The sequence below is a fragment of the Lutra lutra genome, chromosome 13 (assembly GCF_902655055.1).
Source record: "Lutra lutra chromosome 13, mLutLut1.2, whole genome shotgun sequence".
NCBI lineage: Eukaryota > Metazoa > Chordata > Mammalia > Carnivora > Mustelidae > Lutra > Lutra lutra.
This window is the reverse complement of record NC_062290.1, coordinates 18,948,190-18,970,518: the sequence shown is the minus strand read 5'-3', so window position 1 is coordinate 18,970,518 and position 22,329 is coordinate 18,948,190. Positions and strand designations below refer to the sequence as shown.

The window sequence follows — 22,329 nt, the reverse complement described above, 5'->3', positions numbered from 1 at the left end:
ACTCTGGTGACCAGGTTGCTCCAGAAACATCTCAGAAAGCAGAAAACGTGGAAAAGGGATTCCTTCCACAATTACAGTTTACTCTTGAGGCCGCAGTTTTCATTAAAGCAGGAGGTAATCTGAGTTTCACCTCTTGCAGTTATGAGACCGACTAAAACCTGATTGTGCAAGGAGATTTTTGTGGCCATTTATCAGTCGAGTAGGACAACAAAATAAGCACACATTTTAAAGTAAAGTGCCTCAATTGAAAGTGGACTCTAGAAGGGGATTTTGCCAGGGCAATCTTTTTTCCCCCTCTTCCCCCTATTTTATACTTTCCTTCTTCCACATTATTTTGCATTTTCCCGTAAGTCGACCATAATTCAATTTCGGGCCAGAAGAATAAATTTGATTACTTGGCTGTTAAACATCGTGTGCCTTTTCAAAGGCCAGAGAGGAGCCTGTAACAAAACAGAAACCACCTCAATGGCATGAAAAACTGGAAGCCATCAGGAGGCTCCCGGAAACTTGGACAGCTTCATTTTGCAGCTCAGGATTTAGATTTCTATCTCCCGTAACTTTGTGGACAGTTTCGCCTATTAACACCCCCCCTCCCCCTCCCCCCGGTCCCTCTGGGAACCGGTGACAGTTCCTCCTCTTCCTCAGTCTCACTGCACGACTGAGTCCATCCTATGTTCCAAAACTGAATTGGGGTCAGAGGTGACGCGAGATAACTTTTCTAACCGAATGGCGTTTTAGAAACAGGGACGGAAACACCGAAGTGGCCGAGAGGCGGCCCCAGGGCGCCCACCTGCGCGGCCCGGGAGCTGGGGGAACGAGCGCGGTGGCCGCCGGCTGCCAGGAGCCCCGAGGGTTCGCGGAACCGGCCGGGGCTGGGGGCCGGCGGGGCCGCATCCCGCGCCTCCGCCGAGGCCGCCATATTCCTGCTCCACCACGCCCGGGCGGCCGGCGGGCAGCGGCAGGTTGGCGGCGGCCCCGGGCCAACCCTTCGCCGGGGGCGGCCGTGACCGCTGCACCCGCGGGCCCCCACCAGGGCGCGGGAGCGGGAGGCGCCCGCAGAGCCCGAGGGGCCGGCCCAGCCAGGGAGCGGCAGGCGAGGCGAGAGCCGCACAGGGAGGCGCGCCGCGGCGGCTGCGAGTCCAGGAAAGCCTTCCAGGAGGGGCCGGACCGCACCGCCTCCCGCTCCCCCCTCCCCCCCCCCCGCCTCCCCTCCTCCCGCCGCCGCCGCCGCCGCCTCCCTCCCGGATCTGTGCTCCAGTTCAGAGAAAGAAGAAAATGTGTGTGTGTGGCGAGGGGGAGGGCGCGCACTGAGCAGCCGCTCCGCTCCTGGCAATCCGGGGCCGGGGGTGGGCGTCTGGCGGAGGCGGAGCGGAGGCGGAGGCGGCGGAGCGCGCGGCGGGCGGTGGGCGCGGGCAGGGCCCAGGGCGCCCAGGAGCCGTGTCAGGCGGCGGCGAGGAGCGGGCGCGCCGGGCGCGGGGAGCCGTCGGCGGCCGCTCGCTGAGGGGACGCCCCGGTGGATGTGCTCTCGCCGCCGGGCGCAGGGCTTAGGGGAACCTCGGCGGCGGCGGCGGCGGCGGCGCGGGGGGCGAGGCGGGCCGCCGGTTCCCAGGGAAGGAGGCGCGGGCGTCTGAGCGAGGCCGGGCGCGGCGGCCTTCCCTCGCGCGCCCCCCGAGCCAGCGCCCGCGGCCGCCTCCCGCGCCCGCCTCGCTCCTCCCGGCGGCCCGAGCCGCCCGCTCCCGCCGCACCCCCGGCCCACCTGGTGGCCCCGGCCCTGGCCGCGGCCCCCGCGGCCGTTCCCCGAGCTCGTCCCGGACGCGCGCCCGGGCGGCGGGGGCTCGGCGGCCACCGCTGCCTCGGGGGAGCGAGGGCGGGAGGGTGTGTGTGCGCGCGTGTGAGCAGGGGGTGCCGGCGGGGCTGCAGCGGAGGCACTTTGGAAGAATGACTCTGGAGTCCATCATGGCGTGCTGCCTGAGCGAGGAGGCCAAGGAAGCTCGGCGGATCAACGACGAGATCGAGCGGCAGCTCCGCAGGGACAAGCGGGACGCCCGCCGGGAGCTCAAGCTGCTGCTGCTCGGTGAGTACAGTCTGGGGCCGGCCGCCGTGGGCCCTCCCGCCGGGCCCCTGCGGCCCCCGCCCGTCGCCCCCGGGCCCCCGGGGCCGCTGCCCTCCGCGGCCCCAGCCCCCGGGCGCCCGCGGCTCGCCCCGACCCTCGGCGGGCGCGCCCCCGGCCACTACCTGCACCCGCGCGGGCGCGCGGGCGCGTAACACACACGCGCGCGCGCATACACGCGCGCACACATACACGCGCAGAGGGGTCGCAGCTTCCTTCCCCGGGGCCTCGGCTGGTGCCTTTTGGTATCCCCGAGGGCTGTGCCTTCGGGGAGTGCGTTTATGTGCTGTGCATCTGCTAAATGGCAAATCACTTCGAGGGAGAGGCGCGGGGGTGGGAAGGTGGGCAGCGGCGTTAACTTCCAGTGTCTTGGCCATGGCGCCCCGTGTTGGAGAGGGGAGCTGTGTGTGTGTGTGTGTGGCCCGAGGGTGACGAACCGTGCCGGGGCACGTTGGGGGACGGCGTGCGGTGGGGTGGCCGGTGTGAATCCATTGTCAGTTCTTTCTGGGGTCAGGAGGGAATGGTGGTCGGGTGGGCAGACTCGCGACTGGATTCCCCAAGGAGTGATGATGAGGGAGTCGAGTGGTTGGCCCTCCAAAGAAAGGGGGGTTATGTATTCAGGTGGCAGGCAGGCAAGCTCAAATGTGTCACATAAGTGCTTTCTCTAGCCACCAGACCACTGAAAGGAGGGACCCAGAAGAGTTTCTTTACCAGTGGATGGTGGCAGGTTTGTTTCTCGTCTGCACCATTCCTTCCAGATAGGAGGGATACGGGAGGGTTGTGCTGTGTGGTTGTTGACAGCGACCGGTTTCTTTTGTTTAATGAGGCAACCCAGATGTAGGCCTGAATTCACAGTAGTTACTACTGAAAACCAGTGCAGCCTCTCAGTTACTCTCACGGCAGTAGATAGAAACCTTTTGTTTAAAACGGACAGTATTTTAGTATCTTTGGGATCTGGACTGGAAGGAAAACTGGAAGTGTATAGCAAAAATTTCCCTTTAATCTCTTAAAAAAAACAACCCAACATTCTGCCTTCACACTAAGTTATCAAGAAAATGCCATTTCTCAAATAGGAATTCTATTGATAATTATCTTTGAGAGAATGTTCAGAATCAAGGATCAGGGTGCACATAGGAGTCAGCGTGACATAACTCTGAGCTATGGTGGTAGGGAGAGCAAACAGCTTTGCGGTAACAGGCCTGAAAAATGTCTGCACTTGTGTTCAAGATATTTGTGTGTATAATAAATATGTTTCCCAGACATGTCTGAAAGAGAGAAATATTGTATTGTCAACTCAGATTTAAGAAGCATGCAGTTTCTTTCTTGAGCATTTCATCTCCTGGTTTAAGGAACCAGTTGCCTTTGAGACTGAACTGCTTATCTACCGGTTCATTTACAAGAAGGAACAAAATATAATGATTGCAAATAGTTACAAATGGTTAACTCGCATGCCATGCTTTATGTCTTCATCTTGAAACCAGATTAGATAAATGTGCACATGCTTATAAGGAACAGAAGGCAAAGCGCTGGGTAAAAGAGGTGGGCTTTAGGGAATGAAGCCAGGGGAGGGGAAAACTGCAATTGGAAAAAGAATATTTTTAAAAAAATGTTTTTATTCTCATTTTGGGCTACTTCTAAGGGCTGAATCATGTGTAATTGAACATGTTGCAAATTCTCAAGGTTGAGAAAAAAAGAGGGGAAGAGAAATAGGCTTAGAGTGTCTAAGTACAGATAAAGGAAAAGGATGTGTTTTAGAGAGACTAAAGAATAGGCTCTCTTTTGCCCTGTTTACAGTCTTTGTTTATGGTTAGCTGTGAATACAGCATTTGAGATCTCAAGCCATCCCTGTTGTCTGAAATGTGACAGCTCGAGGTTCCCAGGGAGCTAGGAGTTAGAACCCCGGGGGTTTGTCTGTTTGAAGGCCTCAGTCTGAATGTCTAGGAGGAAGATTTTTAGGCAAATACACATAAACGAACGTTTAATTACGTACTGTATATTTCAGTAACATACAGTGCTTTAAAAATATACTCGGGGAGATGATTTTATAAGCAAAAAAGTGAAACAGTTTTCCTGCTGAAGTGGTAGTAATAAGAGAACTTTTTCTCTTCTTAGATTATTTGAGTGGGGTTTAATAAGCCTCACCCTAGCCCACAAATAGAGCCCATTAGGAGTGGTGGGAAGATATGGCATTAATTTAGCACCTACCTTCACTAGTAACATTTAAAAATTTGAACAGCTCTTTGTTAGAAACACTATCCCTAGGCATCAGGTAAGGATTGTTACAGTTTCCTGTCCTAGAGATGTTGCTTTTGTAGCATAATGAGTTTGATACCTATACAACCTCTACAGTAAATGTTCTCTACTAAACGTAGATGTGTGCATGTGTGTGTGTGTGCATGGGATTTCACAGTTTTTTGAATCCAGGAGAAAAATGATGGTTGATTTGAACCAGGAAAGGTGTTGGGGAGGACTTCTCTTTGAAGAACTGCTCTCCCATCGGCTGCTTGGATGAGTTCACTGCATCTTCCTGTTCCCACCTATCCGAAGGAGGTTCTAGGATTTATCCTTTTACAGTGTCAAGATTTATCAATATTTTTAACTACATTATTTAAATGGAGGGGTCACTTTTATATTTAAATGACATTCAGTATGAAATTATTTTCAAACTGAATTTTAGTTCAAGGCATGACGTCATGTTAGTGGAAATGGATTTACTTGGCGGGGGACCTTTGCATATGTTCACCATTTATTTTATATATTACTAATATGAAGAAACAAGAGAGAGAAAATAGTCGTTACCTGCCTAGATGAAAGTATAGCAGTGAAATGTGGGCAGTTTTGATACACATACAGCAATTATGCTGGTGTATTCCAAATAATATAGTACTGATATGTTTTGATTTTTATTCTTTTTAAAAAATGAACCCAGAAACTTACCACTGTAAAATAACCATATTTAATAATGAATTCTTGTTTTCTTTACCATATTCGTTCTCTGAATTTACTTACATAAGTATTTTTCCTTGACACCTCAAGGAAAACTTTGTATTCTACATCTATATGTGAGCGAATAACTTCTTCTAACTTGGTTTTAAGTTTTCATATGCTTTGTGCATATATAGTACATTACATTTACTTTAACTGATTACCATTTATGAATATTAGCTAAATGTTTGTATTTGTAGTACATAGGTCACAGTATCTAATATTAATGTGTCCTTAAGGCTGTATACAACAAGTGGCTTTGAATTCCTGCTTTTAGTTACAGATATTCGTGCTGAAATTTTTATCAGTTCCTTGAAGATATATATTTATATATTCCCTGTTAACCTGTTCTTATTTTACATGTTTTTAAAATCTCAACTCTTTAGATCTTAATCATTAAACAGGAAGATTTAGCAAGCCTTTCTAATGGACTGGGTTCCACCTATTGAAAACAGGCTGTTTAGGCCGGTCTTAGCTGGAAGAATATATGTCCTCCATCTTCTAACTGAATTACATGCGTGATTGTGGATTTTCGTCCCATTCTAGACCAGCAGCTTGGGAGGGTAGGGAGTGTGTCCGTAGTGCTCACTATTAAACCCCAACTTCCAGCTCAGTAGATCCCTAACTCATGGCATGCCCTCCCTTAAGTACTTGTTGAATAAGTGAGTACCTTTATTCCTGACCGTCCTGATAGAAATTGGGACCATGAAATAATGAATAAATTGTGGAGACACAGGGATACATAACGTTTTTTAATCTGTGGCAGATAAAAATCACGATCCTTAAAAAATTATAACTCTTTGAGGTAATTGCATATACGCGCGTTCCAGAATCGGAAGTGTTAACGTGATATGTGACCTTGTGTACTGCGCCTGTGTGTTACGGTTCTGTGCTGCATGTGTTTGGGAATGGTGACAGTGATGCTTAAAGTATGAGAGTTGGAAAGGAAAAAAAAAGATAAACCATTCCCTATCTTGGCTACTTATTGCGTAGAAGCTGGTTTAACCCTGTTATCTCCGGGCCATACACTTTCTCCACGATGCGCTGGACAGACTGAATTCCAGGTTTCTCCGGAGCATAGGTGGCTACTGCAGAGGTTTTTGTGATTCATCTGTACAGTCAGATGAGAAGCACAGTGATTAAATTTCAGAGTCGCACATGGACTCTTTTGAGTTGCGAGGTATACAGTTGTCCTGAAAACTGGACAGTTTTAGAGCAGGAGCACACTTGGCTGGCTGGGAATGCACTGGCGGATTCAGAAAGGAGGGAGGGTTCATTCACGTGGGTCTGGATGAACGTGCCTGGCCCACCGCCCCGCCGTAGAGTTCACTGGAGAGGGATGGGGGTTGATGCTCTGAATCAACCCAGAAGTTAGTGGCCTTCTAGGATGGCCACTCAGAACAGCAGAAGGCAGGGTTCCCTATAAGCAGCCCCAGTAACAGCATCTCCCTGGAAATGCCAAAATACAGTGTTGATGCGGCTGCGGTAAAACCAGCGGGTTTTATTTTTGCTATTCTTTCAGCTTCCAAGTGTCAAATATGTTTCTAAATGTCAGGATTTATTTGGATGCATCTCGTCTTTTTCTTTCTGCTTTTTTCTGTTTGTTTCTTTGAAGCAAAGTACTTATAGTTTATATCTGGAGGGTGAAATGGGGGCATCCCTCATGAAAATCAGAACTGTAGCTCTGACTCTATAGCAAAGCCTTCAGAGTAAGATTTTTGCGTCGAGCCGTGTACATTTATTGGCTGGATCTGCCCTGTAACTCGTGGCTCTGTTTACGTGTTATTTCTTCCTATGCAAACTTCAGCACACGTTAAAATCATACTATGCAGTGAAGTTATCCCCTGTATATCGATATGTATATTTTTAGGTAAATGTAGGAAGGAGGACCAGAAGAGTAATTTAGTGGCCATTTTGTTTATTACAAGTACATTTGATAGCCTTCGTTTCATTAAAAACAGCAACAAAACCACAACCCAGTTCCCCTTAATAAGAGGTGGCGTGTGTTCAGTTTTCAGAGGTGCCTATTCAGTATAGTTATGATTTTTATTACAGATGAATTTTTAAGGACCTGAAACAGCTTTCACAGTTGTGAGGCTGCGTGCTATGCTAAACTTAGCAGAAAAAAGGAACAGATTTTTCTTCATGATCCAGGCAAACTTACACTTGAGAAGAAATGAACTAGATTTTCCAAGGATGATTTTGATTCCAGCATTCATATTAATTTTTCTTTAACGGGAGGTCATTAGTTCTGTTGATATTAATGGAAATGTTGATTGGGTGTTGTAGAGGAAAAATAGGGATCTCAAATGGTACATCTTGGGAAAGAGAAGCCATTTTAAGAAGGTTAGGATTGCTTTCCTCTTAAGAAGGTGGAGGGAGAGAGTCTGTTTCCTCCAGACTCTCTGTTTTGGGTTAAGGGAAATACAAGTATTTGTAGCAACAAATTTAAAGTCTAGTTTTCTGGTCGAAACAGGGAGGGCAATGACGTTTTTCAAAAGGAAACTTTTATAATGGCTTTTCAGCAATGTTAAGATTTTTGCAGAAATAATCCTAGGCAAGTGTGAAGTAGCAATAGAAGGTAAAATGTGTGATTGTTGGTAATTAAAGCTGTGGCAGTACTGACTACAGTAAACAGTGAATGTTTTCTCTTGTTCTGCCGAATGGAGTAACATTAAAGACAGAGCTATTCTCAGACCCAAACACGATTTTGTGTGAACAGCTGTTACTAATAAAATTATAGGAAGTCATTTGACAATCACCTTTGATTTGTTATGTTACTGATATGTAAAAATCTGTCTGATTTCTCATCTAACAGGTAGTAAAAGTAAGAAAAGGACCTAACCATACTATTGGAAATGAGTTCATAAATCCTAGGTGGTCATGGATCTGGACTTTATACGCAATAATAAATACCTGTATTTTGATGCTAAGAACCAGAATTTGCATTCACTTTATAGCTCTGGAGTTGACCTTTATACCTAGCCATCATTTCTGAGATCAGTGCAGGATATTTTGTTAAAAACCTTCATGGTTGAATTTTTTTTTTTTTTAAGATTTTATTTATTCATTTGACAGAGAGAGATCACAAGCAGGCAAAGGCAGGCAGAGAGAGAGGAGGAAGCAGGCTCCCTGCTGAGCAGAGAGCCCGATGTGGGGCTCGATCCCAGGACCCCGAGATCATGACCTGAGCCGAAGGCAGCGGCCTAACCCACTGAGCCACCCAGGCACCCCACATGGTTGAATTTTTAAGAACAAAATGAGTATTATTTAAAAATGAAGTTATGAACTATTTCAAATTCATTTATTCCGCAAACACTTGCCAGTTACTGGAAGGTAAACATTTCCTCCAATTTATTTATTTATTTTTAAACAGACATATCTTATGAAAGAACAGTTGCATACAGAATGCTGGTCAAATGAACCAACAGTAAGCATCTAATATGTGTAAAAGAATGTGCTGGGCGAGACACTCCTCATTTCTTATTTGTCAATGGGAAACACTACAGTTGTAGCACTTTTTCACAGTTTTTGTTGTTTCTCAGTTGACACCCTCGGACAGACTTGTCCTTCTGAGTTTTATCCTTCTTGGCGTTGGCTTTTTTTTTATTGGCTCTTAATACAAAGAAAAAAACAAAATAATCTGAAGGCCATTGTAGAAGCTTTCCGGGGATTACACAACTGGGGAAAGCAGATGATCTTGAGAATTATTTCCTTGGAGCATATCGGGTTTTTTTGCCTTTAACTGTGAGAAATGATTACGGACTGCTTGCCCTGAGCTCCAGCTGGATTGAAAGCTCCATGAAGGCAAAGATAGAGGCTCCTGCGGGTTTGTGTCTCGATGTAACACAAAACCTTGCTCAGTTTACCCTGGTTCTGTTTTTGTCAGGAACCCCGGGGACTCGTGGGCAGAGGAGGGTGTGGGCAGGGTGGGCAGCTGGATTCCCCCAAAGAAAGAGCAGTTGGAGGATGTGAAGGTCAAGCTTTTTGCTTTCGTCTGAGGGTACCATCCATATGTTCTCCATTTGCCACAGCTCTTTGCTGTTTTGGGGGCCACCCGGGGCACCGTAAAAGGAATTCTGTTTGAGCGCTGGAATAGTCTTTGTCTCCTTGCCTGCTTCTCATTCATTGTCTAGCGAGAATGATTCAGTTGAGCATTTTCATATTGTTTCAGGGTTGAAAAGCCAATGGCAGTTTTTGTAGCAGTTTGAATGGAAAACTGTTACACACACAGGTCCTTTGAAATTTAAAAATTCCATACACCTTTATTACAGGATTAATTTTGGACGGTGATCGGTTTGACTGCTTTGGAAACAAAGTAGTTGTTTCAAGGAAGTGTGTAATGGATTGTGGGGCAGTTGGGAACGTGAGTGTTATTAATGCCATTATATTCCGGCAACCTCACAGAGGGAATAATAATTGATCCACAAATTAAAAAGAGCGAGAGTGAGACTCTTTGGCTGTCTTGCAGGAACTGAAGAGTGATGTTCAGAAACCTGTTCCTGCATATTTCTAAGAGATAGCCTTGAGTTTTTTTTTCCCTTCAGAGAGCTGAAGTGATGAATTTATTGCCTCTTCCCAGAATCTGACTTTGTTGTTGTCGCTGTTCTTTGTTCACCATCCCTTGTGAAAAAATAGGAAGAGTTTTTCTTCTGCTGCTTTTTTATATTTTCAAAACTTAAAAAATAAAGTTCTTCATTTTTCCTGTTTCTTTCCTGCTTTTCCTTTTGCCATGGGAGAAAGCGGTGATGGGTGGTACCCTCCATATATTTCCTGGTGGCTGCAACTGACAATTGGCTTCTAAAGACAAGTGCTTCAGTGTCCCCCCCCCCTTCCAGCTGTTGGGCAGAGGCCCCCCAAATAGCCCTTCCGTGCAGATACCACCCACCCATTCACTCTTTGATGACAGCGCTTTCCTCGCAAGGAGGGGCGCCTCCACTCCCTGACATGCGCATTTCCTTCCGATTTCAGGAACTTCCAAGTTGGTGCTTCTTTCAAACGTGGCTGTGAGCTGGTGAGGGGAAGTTGGGTGCTTTAATACATTAAAAGGACACTTGTGAGTGCGGTTTTAGGAGATGATTAACTTTCTTTAGCAACCGTTTAGTCTGGCGACACAGAATATGTTGTTAATTGAACAAAATGCACCATTCTCCTTCCTTTTCCAGAGGGCAGGGACTTGAGATTGGTTCATGATTACCAGCAGGGAGTGAGTGAGCCGGCGCTGGGCAAGCTCTCATGCGCCACTGGGTTTCAAAATAGGATGCAATGCATTTGCTAGGAAGGAGGAAGGTGCTGTGCCTGCGTTGAGTAATCTCAAATCTTTCTCAGGACTTGAACATTCTCATCTCAGTTGCTGGAGAGCCTTCAAATCTCTCTTTCTACTTGTATTTCTGTACAGATAGGTAGGGAGGATAGCATTAGCCCAGGCCTTTGCTTTTGTTACACCCAGGCAGCTTGAGTAGGTTTTGGTGCTTTTTGGTGTTTTTGTTGTTGTCATTATTTTGTTTGTTTGTTTTCTGTTTTTATTTTTATTTTTTATTAAGGCAAAGATGCAATGTTACTTTCTGGTCACGTGAGTTGATATTTTAAGACCGAGGCTTTTCAGAGCTGCTCTGTTACACTATATGCTCTTTCTGCAGATGGCAAATGCAGTTTTCCTCCTGTCCTAAAGAGCTGACCCATTTCCTGTGACTTGTTCTAATAATACAGGATGACTTTAATTCTTGTTCCTGGTTTGCCCTTAAAAGAATGCCAGGGTACTTGTTAAGTGTTTAACTCTTGTCTTTCTAAGTAAGACTCGTGATAGAGTTTTGAAAATGGGTTCATCACGCAAAAGCGGTGGCTTACTGGCATTGTGAGACTTTATTCGGCTACATACGTACCCCGTGGCTCTGCATCTTGGGGGAGTTATTTGGATTTTTTTTTTTTTTTCTAAAACCTGTAACGGAAGGGAAGTCAGGGACTCCCGCCCTATCTCCTTGAACTAACCTGAAGGTGTTTCTTTCGTTTGTTCCTTTACTGTTTCAGTAGAAACCTGTGGAGTGAAGAGATGGGACCAGATCTGAGGGCTGCTTTCCAACTTTCTCTGCAGCCCTGGCATCTTGGCCGCTTTCGGCCCGGCCGCCTCCCTGGACGAGGGGGGCCCGAGCCCCAGCCCTCCAGCAGCCACAGGCTCTCTAGGAGGCATTGGCAGGTCCGCTGGACTCCTGGCCGCCCTCACGGCCCTAGCTTCCCCTCCGAAGAGACTCTGAGCGCCCTGCCGGCGGCTCTCGCCGCTCCGGGGAGGAGTGAGGAGGCGTGAGCGAGGCTGTCGGGAGCTGCCCCTCATGCTGCCTGGCCTGCTGCTGATAGTTTCGTCGCCTTCACAGGGAATGGTATCAGAAGCCTCCTGTCATATCAGCATGGGTCTCTTGCTTCCTGCAGGAAGGGCGATAGCCTGGCAGGCGCAGGGGTGGAGCTGGAGGGGCAAGCGCCGTGACCCGGCACTGCCCTGTTCAGGCCTCCGTGCTTTCTTAGGGACCCTCAGGCCACTACCTTCGACTTACTGCTATGATTTTTTCCCCATCATTGGCCTTTTAGCAATGCTTTTTCCCGTGCTTGCACAGAGTCTCTGCTGCCTGAGCCCATTTCTGCAGTTTTCAGTGAGCGCAGGTTGGCGCTTTGAGCCTGGGCCCCGGGAGCCCTCACACACTTGGCAGAGCACGCTTGGGGGACCACTTTGTATTGGGAGCCGGTGGGTCCCTTTTCTAGGGCCTTCCAGGGAAGATTTCAAATGAACCCAAGAACAGGCCGTGTCCATTTCTTCTTACTGGACTGTGCCCATTTTCCCGCCCCAACCACAGGGCTTTCACTGAAACCAGAAAAACAGGGCTGTTTTTCTGAGCTGCCCTCAATTGTCATGGCCATGTCAGAGAAACTTCATGAAAGAGGTTTCCTGTGTCTCTTGTCTGCATTCTGGAGAAAGGGCTCCAGGAAGGAACAGCTAGGTTCTTGGCCTGGGTCTTCAGAAGCACCCGATTCCCTTGGGCGTGCCAGGCGGGTGTTGGGCGTTTACCAACGCCTGCTTTCCTCCCCGCCATGGCCTTTTCCTCACCATCATTTCAGCTGGATCGCAGATTTGAAGCTGGACGGGTGCAGGGGAAAAGGGGAACAGTCACAGGTGAAGGAGAGTAATGGGGGTGTCTAGCGGGGCTTGGCTGGGCAAGTCGCTGGTGGGGCTGCCAGAGCCTGGAGAGCAAAGGAAGGGTGCCATGCTCCGGGGCCTGGTGTCTTTGCTCAGAAAGAGCTGGCCCACCGCAGCTTCTCTTGCCTGCCCCACTGCCCTGCCACCTTTCCTTCTCATGGTCACGTTCCTTGTGCCCTCCCTCCCAGATCCCGGGGTGCGAGATGAGCAAGTGTAGCAGTCTGGGTTGTTCGGAAGGAGTTCGGGTTGTGTGCGTTCTCTCCTGACCTTTTGGTCCCTAAGGGGGTTACAGAGACTGAGCCCAGAACTCCTGTGTCAAGCAGTGTCCCGAAAAGAACCGAGCACACATTATAAAGGAAACTGACAATGTGGCTCCTTTCTCTCTCTTGCTCTCTTTCTTTGTATCTGACAGCTGTTGAAGGTGATGGAAGTGCATCTCTTACCGTATTGAGAACTCTGCTAATCTGGCGATGGGTTATTAGAATGTCTCTGGAGAGATCGTTGTCCAGGAAATCTGCTTCACCTGGCTTCCCTCTCCTACAACAGAGCACCTGCCAGCTGCCCAAGGCAGTAAGTAGAGAAGTAGTAGCCTGAGCTGTGCTTGCCAAGTGGATTCACACTCAGGTGGAGGCCCAGAATGTAGAAGTTACCTTGCAATTTTAGCTGAGAAAGGCACCTATGAGTCGGTGCTGTTCACATTCTCTTTGGAGCTGTTCACTGTCTGGGCTGTCACATCCAAGCCCAGGGAACACGTTATTCAATGGGCCCTCAAGCCTATTTCCATTTATGACCAACATTCAGAATGGGCTGCTTTTGTCCAAGATAGAAATTGACTTATGAGGATTTCTTGACTGGAAATGTAGGCAAATATATTTTGAATAATTTGAATAATTTTGAATAATTTGAAAGCAGAGCGAGGGAGTGCTGAAACAAAGTATACTTGAAATCAACCTCTATTTTTATTACCAACCAATTCCTGATGGGTCAAGAACTAATAAATTGGCATAATACTTGCTCCTCTTGGAGCCAAGCTTAGTGGGGACACAGAGTCTAGAGATGGAAGGGCCATGATGTGTTCAAGGACTAAGAAATGGTATGAACATGCTAGTTTCTCCTGTGATGCATTGGGTCACCATCTGAGATGTTACACAGAGCACATTAGAAATGACTAAAAAATTTTGGTCATCTCTTGTAATGATGAGTTCCCAAAGTTTCCCATGTTCTTCTATGAGAGAAGATACCTATATCTTGCTTGATTAGTTTCTGGTAATTTTGTTTTTTCCTATCCATACAAATCTTGGCAAAAGGTTGCATTTTAATGGAGGAAATTATAGGAGGACTTCATTAATAGTATTCCTTAGGAAATCTTAACTCCAAATATATTTTCATCAAAATCCCCAGCTGTGTCCTTTGAGAAACACATTTGCTGTAGGGCTTTCCACTCCAGGCCATGCTTATTATGGGAACAGAGAATCTTGTCTAGGGTTTTTCTAAATCCCTAGAGTCTGTGAATTGCTACTCAAATTATGATCTGTCCTTCCCAGAATTAATTAATGCATTGTGCATCCCAGTGTATTGAATCATAGAATCACACAATGATTTATTTTTTTTCTGTTAAATATATTCATCCTTTATATAATGTATCTTCAAACAGTATGCTACCAACTGAATTTATATTGTATTTTATTCTCTTTTGGGAACAAAATAAGAGCACTTGAGATAGCTATCCTTTGGTGGTATGATTGTTTCCTAAAATAGTAAAGTTTAATGATGAGAAAAAACCATTGTATTTAATAGAGTTTGAATCAAGATGTGTTTATTTTCTTCCACATAAGAATTTTCTTAAATTCCTAAGAAATACATTATATTGTTTTTGATGTTGGCCTTCAAAAGAATGACAATCCGTTCTATGTTAATAACTGTTTTTTAAAGGATATTAACTTTTTTTGAAGTATCATGTTGACACAAAATGTTACAATAGTGCCAGGTGTACAATAATGTTTTTTATGTGTGATTTTTCAGTGATTTTTGAAATATTATAAAATAATGGAAATGGTTTTTACAGCAAGTTTGAAAAACTTGTAAAATTTATTCATAAATTTATCCAAAGTGTACTAACCTAAGAAACATCATTTTTAAAAAATTATTTATTTATTTATTTATTTGACAGAGAGAAAGTGAAAGATCACAAGCATGCAGGCAGAGAGAGGGGGGAAGCAGGCTCCCTGCTGAGCAGAGAGCCCGATGCAGGGCTCGATCCCAGGACCCTGAGATCATGACCTGAGCCGAAGGCAAGGCTTAACCCACCGAGCCACCCAGGTGCCCCAGAAACATCATTTTTTGTGTGTGATCCTTTCTTGTCTATTTTATTTTTATGTTTCTTGCAAAGGTATAATCATATGGTGCTTAGCTGACTAAGCCATCCAGGTGCCTCCCCAATGTAACCATTTTAAAAATTCTGCTGTGATGAAATTCTTGGTGGAGTTAGCATTTTTAATTTTTATTTATTTTATTTTTTTAAGGCTTTATTTATTTCACAGAGAAAGAGAGATCATAAGCAGGGGGAGCAGCAGGCAGAGGGAGAGGGAGAAGCAGACTCCTGATCAGCTGGGAGCCTGATGTGGGGCTCCATCCCAGGACCCTGGGATCATGACCCAAGTTGGACACAGACACTTATCTGACTGAGCCACCCAACCCCTGGAGTTAGTATTTTTTAAACACACACGCTTTATTAGAATAGATTAGTAGAAATGTTAATTGTAGGTCTGAGGATATGAAAAATTCTATGACTTGACTGCACACACCTAAAACATATCTTGACGTGATTGTATGCGATTTGCAACATCATGAACAATATTATGAGGGTATCAATAAGTTACCAAGCAAAGAAACATATGTAATTTGAGAATTTGCATTTATTTGATCACTAGTGAGAACAATCATTAGCCCATGTGTTTGTTTCTAGTTGGACCTCCTGTTTTTTAAGTTGTCTCTTTATTTCCTTTGTCTGTTTATGAGTTCTGAACATACATATGAAATTAGCCTTTTTCATATTTACTGTAAATAACTTAGCCCCAGTCTTTTGTTTTTCTTTCTCTTTGTTTTGTACTCTTTAATACAGAAGCTTTTAATTATTTTGAGGCCAACTCTGTTGATCTTCTACTATTCTGTTTTAAAATGAAGGTCTTAATCTGGTTTAGGGACTACATGAAAGTTAGATATACTTCTGTTGCTATAGGCAAAAGTAGATTGAACATAGTGTTTATAAATCACTGTTGTATGATTCTTTTTCTTCTAAAATGACAACGAAATACACTTAAGTTCATACTGTTACAGATTATGCAGCATAAGTTGTTCTGTATGTAATTGGCTTTTCTCATCCAATAATATGTAATGGATATTTTGTAGTTGCAGTGTATTTTCATTCATACAGTGTATTTTCATTCATACAGTGCTGCTCTTAGCTCGTGTCTACACATGAAAGCCAGTTGTACACATATCTTCTAAATTCTCTGTTCAGTGACTTCACTTTGACAGCTTGAACCTGCCATGATGGGGAGTATTTACACTGTGGAAATTGGCAAGTGCTGCAAATCAGGGCTTACCCTTCACTGGGAGGTTACTGTTAAAACATTCACCAACACGCTATCATCTATACCTAACCCTTATTGATGGATAGTTTTATTCCTTTATAAGATGATATAATTAATGCTACAGTGAATATTGTAGGGGATCCATTGTGTATACTTGTACAGTTGATCCCTTCAGCAGGTAAGTCCCTCGGGGTTAGGTCATCAGCCAGATGACAGGCTTATTTTAAATTTTGAAACACATCACCACCTTATCTTTCAAAAAGGTTGTATTAGTTTACTTTGCCACCTCTAGTTTACATTAGTGACTGTCACTTGATGGGTTAAAAAAACTCATTTGCATTTTATTGGATTAATTTCAATTATAAGCCTTTATTTTCTTTTCTGTACTTTTTTTTTTTAAAAAAACACTTTTAACTTCAACTTTATTATCTTAGCTGTTTCTAGGAAATTGAGTATTTATCTGCAGAAGGATGGAGTGCTCTAGGATGAATGTCTCCAGGGGGAAAAGAAAATAGAACTGAAAACATATGACGGGTTTGGCCATATACAAAATTATACTGAAACACAAAGTTTTTAATTATGATGAAGTCCAGTTTATTTTTTCTGCTGTTTCTTATACTTTTGGTGTCATATTTACCTTCACAATTTCTTCCAAGAGTTTAATAGATTTAGGTTTTAGATGTAGGTCTTTGAGGTGACTTTTGTATATGCTGTGAGGTAGGGTTCTGACTTTTTTTTTCTTTTTTTTCTTTTCTTTTCTTTTCTTTTTTTTTTTTTTTTTACAGGTGATATCTAGTTGTTCTCAGTACCATTTATTGAAAAGATAAATTCTTTTTTTTTTTTTTAAAGATTTTATTTATTTATTTGTCCAAGAGAGAGGATGATCGCAGGTGGGGGACAGGTAGGCAGAGGGAGAAGCAGGCTCCCCGCCGAGCAGGGAGCCCAATGCGGGACTCAATCCCAGGACCCTGGGATCATAACCTGAGCTGAAGGCAGATGCTCAACTGACTGAGCCACCCAGGCGTCCTGAAAAGATAAATTCTTCCCCCATTGTATGGTCTTGGGACCAGTGTTCTTTATTCTTGCTTTTATTTCTTTCTTGCAATTTCTGTAGGTTTATTTGGTTGTCCTTTTGCTACTTTTTTGAATTAAAATTGTTTGGTTGTTTATTTTAGCATTTTCTGGATTTGAGTTAGAAGTGTTTAAAGCTTTGAAATTTTCGACTTGCTTCTATGTAGTGTTTATATCATTCTTCTGCAGATATTCTAAAATTATGGTTTTGATTTTTATCTTTGAACCAGGGTTGTTTAGGATAATTTAAAATTTTCTAAGTGTGATTTTTGTTGTTTATTCCTACTCTTAACGTCAATTTGATAGGAGAATGTGGTCTGTACTGTTTTTACTTTTCGGAATGTATTGTAGCCTAGTATGTAGTCAATTTTTGTTCTATAAATACATAAAGTATATATATGTAATAAAATATAAATTTATGAGTTTATTTAATTTTATTGCTTATATTTTTGTTGAATCTCCTTATTTATATTATTGTGAGTCTGCCAAGTCCTGAGAATTGAGCTGAATGAAGGCTTCTAAAACTCTGGTATTTATGGCAACTTCTATTTCCAAAGATTTTTCTTCTCTCTATATAAGAATTCTGTTTTCATGTACCTTAAAAATGTCCACAAGGATTAAACTTTTATCTTATAACGTTGCCTTCTTACATAAGTCAATTCGATTTTATCTGGAATTCAACTTTGTTGGTTGTTAATATGGATCTTTTCCTTCCGTTATTTCCATTTGCTTGGCCTATATCTCCATCTGTTTTCAACTATTCTTAATATCTTACTCCTCTCAGAGCTTTTATTTTGTTTTTGCTTACCCTCAGTTTAGAGTATCTTTCCTTAAATAGGTGAGTTCATTCTACTTAAACATGTTGATAGCATTGATACGATTGGGTTTTTTGCTGATTTCTGCCTTCTGATCCTTTCATTGATGTCTGGTAGTTGTCTTCCTCTTTCCATTTCTTCCTCCTTCCCTCTCTCCTTCCTTTGCCTGTTTGGTTTGTATTGGGTTTCTTGTTGTGTTTTCCACCTCTGATAATTTGAAACATCGTAGTCTGCTTTTAATTTTACTATTGGTAGTCTCTATAGCTTCTAGTGGTATTCTTCAGGCTATGTTTCTCAATTTATCAGCTTCAGAGATGGAATAGTATTTGTTGTTCCCCCAACCCACACCTCCACTTCCTGGACCCCGCCTGCCCATGTAATGGAGAAATTTGTTCACCTATTGCCAGGCGTTGAGAAACCTTTTTTTTTTTTTTTTTTTTTTTTTTTTTAAATATAGTCTTCAGGCCCAGTGTGGAGCCCAACATAGGGCTTGAACTCATGACCCTGAGTCAAGACCTGAGCTGAGATCAAGAATCAGACGCTTAACCAACTGAACCACCCAGGCAACCTGGGGTTGGGAATTATTAATACAAAGTGTGAGACAGTAAATATTTTTGGCTATGTGGGCCATATGATCTCTGTTCCAACTATTCAACTGTGCCACAGACTTTATTAGTGAATGGGTATGGTTATGTTCCAGTAAAACTTTATTTACAAACATAAGCAGCAAGCCAGATTTGACGCTGTAGATTTAATTTACTAACCCCTGGTCTATATTACTTCCATTTTTTGCTTCTCTGGTATGTAATTTGCATTTTCTGAATTTTTCTTATTCCTCTGATGGATAGTGCTATCAGGATTATAATGGTTCTCTAAATCTTAATGGTTACTACTAATACGATTAACACATTTTGTTGTATATATGTATTTTATTTTTTGTGTTTTCCCTGAGACAGCACTGAATGTATGAAATGATAAAACTCTTATAAGAACAACATAAAACTTGTCTAGTGGCTAAGGACATTTTTCTGAAAGTTCAGGTCTGTCCCTGTAATTTTACTGATGGTCAGTGAAAGGCTAAACGTACAGAAAACGGAAGTTTTCTTAGTTTGAATGTAAAAAGGATATTTGTGTCAGTTGGCATGAGAGGTAGATACATGGTATTCAAGATAGTTTCCATGCTCTTTTTTTTTTTAAGTTGTTGTTATTCATTTGTTTATTTGAGAGAGAGAGTGAAAGGGCATGCGTGGAGGGGCAGAGGGGGGTGGAGAGAGACGAACAGACTGTGATGGGAGCCCAGTGTGGGGTTCACGATCAGGATCCTGAGATCATGAGCTGAGCCGAAATCAGGGGTCAGCTGCTCAGCCCATTGAGCCACCAGGCACCCCGCTCTTTTTTTTTTTTTTTTTTTTTTTAAGATTTATTTATTGGAGAGAGAGGGAGAGCATGAGCAGAGGGGGGAGGGGCAGAGCCAGAAACAGACTCCCCACAGGGAGCCCAACGAAGGGCTCCATGCCAGGACCCTGGGATCATGACCTGAGCCGAAGGCAGACACCCAACTGACTGAGCCACCCAGGCACGCCCCCTCCCCCCACTCCCCTCCACACTCCTTTTTTTATACCCTTATTATTTTTTTTTTAAAGATTGATTTATTTATTTACTTGACAGAGAGAGAGATCACAAGTAGGCAAAGAGGCAGGCAGAGAGGCAGGCAGAGAGAGAGGAAGGGAAGCAGGCTCCCCGCCGAGCAGAGAGCCCAATGCGGGGCTTGATCCCAGGACCCCGGGATCATGACCAGAGCCGAAGGCAGAGGCCTCAACCCACTGAGCCACCCAGGCGCCCCCACACTCCTTTTTTAATCCACATTCTCTGTATTCTGCTCTCCCCCAGATTACAACTTTCTGACTCTTCAGATTCAGTCTGTCTGCTCTGTTACCCTGAAATGGTTTGTGCTCCTTCTGCTTGTACTCTCCCTTCTTACCTTCCTTCTTCATTTCCCCTGAAATAAAGTTGACGTTTGACCTTGCAGGCCTATGCGAACATTAACATTTCACCAACGATTCTGTAGTTTTGCAAAGTTCATACTCTTTATTTTCACATTTTCTAAAACTCTTCATTTTTCGATTTCATATCTAGTACCTGGGATGATGAAGGGAATCATTTCTAGTTAAGCCTAAAGAAACCCATCGAAGTATTTTGTTATGTATTGCTTATTATTCAGCTTTCATTCATAGATTTTAGTCTTTATATATATTCGTGTCTATAATTAAAAATTACTTGTTTAGCATTATTGAAATAAATGCTCATCACCAGATATTTCTTCTCTCATTTTCTTTAATTGTATGCTTTTATTTATTTTCATTTACTTCTGAGTTGGCTGGATTACACTTTCAGATAGACTTTCCATGAAGGGTCCGTGGAGAATATATTTATTGGCGTTCTTGTGTATTTGAGAATGCGTCTCCGTGGAATTCATGTGCTAACAGCGGCTGGCATGGGGCTAGTGTTCTCGGACTACGCATCTTTTCCACCCACATCGCTTGCCACGGGGTCACTACCGCTCCGTTGTCTCCTGACATGTACGTTTGATGAGAAGCCTGCATTAACCAGATGGTTTTTTCTTTGTGCTTTGCTTTTTCTCACTGGATGTCTCTTTCTTTCCTTAACACAGAAGTTTAGTAACTTCACCAGGCTTTGCTTCAGTGTTTGATAATCTTCATTATTTATGCTGAAGCACTCTGACCCCATTCCATCTATATCTTTGTCCTTCATTTTGGGGGTTTTCCCCAGATGATCCCTGACTATCTTCTCTCTCCACAGGAATGTTTTGCTTCTTTAGGCACGCCAGGGCTTCATATATTGGACTTCTGCTGTTTCTCTACCAAAGCTGTCAACTTGCCTCTGACTGCTTCCCTTTTCCATTCTTTTCCTTGTGGGATTCGCTCAGATTGCTTCCCTGCAACACCAGTGGGGCCGTGGTTGGCATCTAACTGGCACACGCTAGGAAGTAGGTTTGGAATCACGGAATGTTCTGCTGTACAGTTCTTATTCTCCAACTTCATTTTCAAGTTCCGCAGTATCACTTTTCCCCTCCTTATGTCGTTTCCTAGCTCTGATGCTTTTTACCTTATTCCATTGTTGAATACCCTATTTCAAAACAGTCCACGTTTTCTTAATAGTACAGAATGGTTATATGCTGGTTTTGTTTCTTCTTCTTCTTCTTCTTCTTCTTCTTCTTCTTCTTCTTCTTCTGTTTCCTAGAGTGAATCTTCCAGAGTGTCGTCTTCATTTTCCTTTTTGCATGTTCTGTGTGTGCGTTGTCTTCAGTTTCTCTTTGGAATTTTCCCAATTTTCCCTGGCCCTACTCTTTGTCCAAAATTGGTTTGGGTGGAATCTCATTGACTTCCTTCCCTATTTGTCTTGGGTCCGTCGGTGTCCATCCCATATGCTTGAGCTGCAGGGCTGAAAGATGACAGTCAATGTGTTTTCAGCCCCCCACTTGCCAGAGGTTGGGGGCCCAGAAGGCTCCGTGGCAGCCGTAGCTTCAGTCTACAAGCTTTGCCGCGGCTTCATCTTGTGCTCCTCCACAGCTGGAGCGGGTAGCAAGGCGAGTTTCAGCTAGGCGTTCCTCACCCTTCCTTCCCCTTCCCTGTCCGGACCTTCCATGTCCGTGCAGCCCTCCGCCCTGGACTAGCTGGATGAGCCAGGAGCGCCATGCGTGTCCCCGGCGGGCTCGTTCTGTTTGCTCCCTCTCTACTGCTTCTGGTCTATAAGTGTTTTGCTGTTATTCACATGGATGAGGTTTTTCTCTCTGCTTTTATTCTTTTTTTTTTTTTTTTGTACGTTGTGAGGGGTGGACAGGAAGTTATCGTTGTTGTTTTTTTAGAGCCCTTCGCTTTCTTTCCAGGAAGTCTGCTTTATGAGTCTTGATGACTATAATTAACACATGTGAAGTTTTTCAAGGAGAGTTTTAATTATAGAATCCCGTTAAGAATGGGCTTTAAGGTCCAAGCTTGCACCCCACACTTGAATCCCCTCCCTAACGTCCCCCGATTTATCGTTTGCTGATTGCCCTCTGTGCTGAGTGGTGGGAACATCATCCCTTGAGAGGAATTAATTCTTTGATCATCATCTCTCTTTGTTAGGAACTTTTCAGATATTGGGCTGTAATCTGTCCTGAAACTCATTTCAGTTTCCATCCTTTGGGGACACTGGGACTCTGGAACCCAGTGGAGTGTATCTACTTTTCCAGCTGATTGAGGTTGGCCTCATGATGCTCTTAGGCCTTGCTTTCTTCTTTTTGTGAAACGTGATGGGTTCTTTCCATCGTTTCCCAAAAGGCAGGAATGAAACCTTGTCCTGTATCATTCTAGTTGTTTTCTTCTATAAACAACAAATACCTGTAATGGAGCCCAGCGCTTGCGGTGTGGTTATGAAGTCAAAGTAGATGGTATTTGGGCACCTTCTCCCGAACTGAGATATATGTGAGTCCAGAAACCTTTGTCTTTTGTCTAAATAGATCATTCCAAGAAATAGAGCAATTTTGAGTGCAGAGGGCTTCTGTAACTGTTT

At 44.1% G+C, this 22,329-nt stretch overlaps 1 protein-coding gene across 1 annotated transcript in view; it reads left to right on the top strand.

Annotated features, from left to right (window-relative positions):
- The first annotated feature begins 1,785 nt into the window (after nt 1-1,785).
- Nucleotides 1,786-22,329, top strand: part of LOC125083151 (guanine nucleotide-binding protein G(q) subunit alpha) — a 311,678-nt gene continuing 291,134 nt past the window's right edge. Inside the window, exon 1 of the mRNA XM_047699152.1 lies at nt 1,786-2,074. Within this exon, the coding sequence (XP_047555108.1) occupies nt 1,939-2,074 (136 nt within the window). The 5' untranslated portion in view covers nt 1,786-1,938. The remainder of the gene's footprint in view (nt 2,075-22,329) is intronic.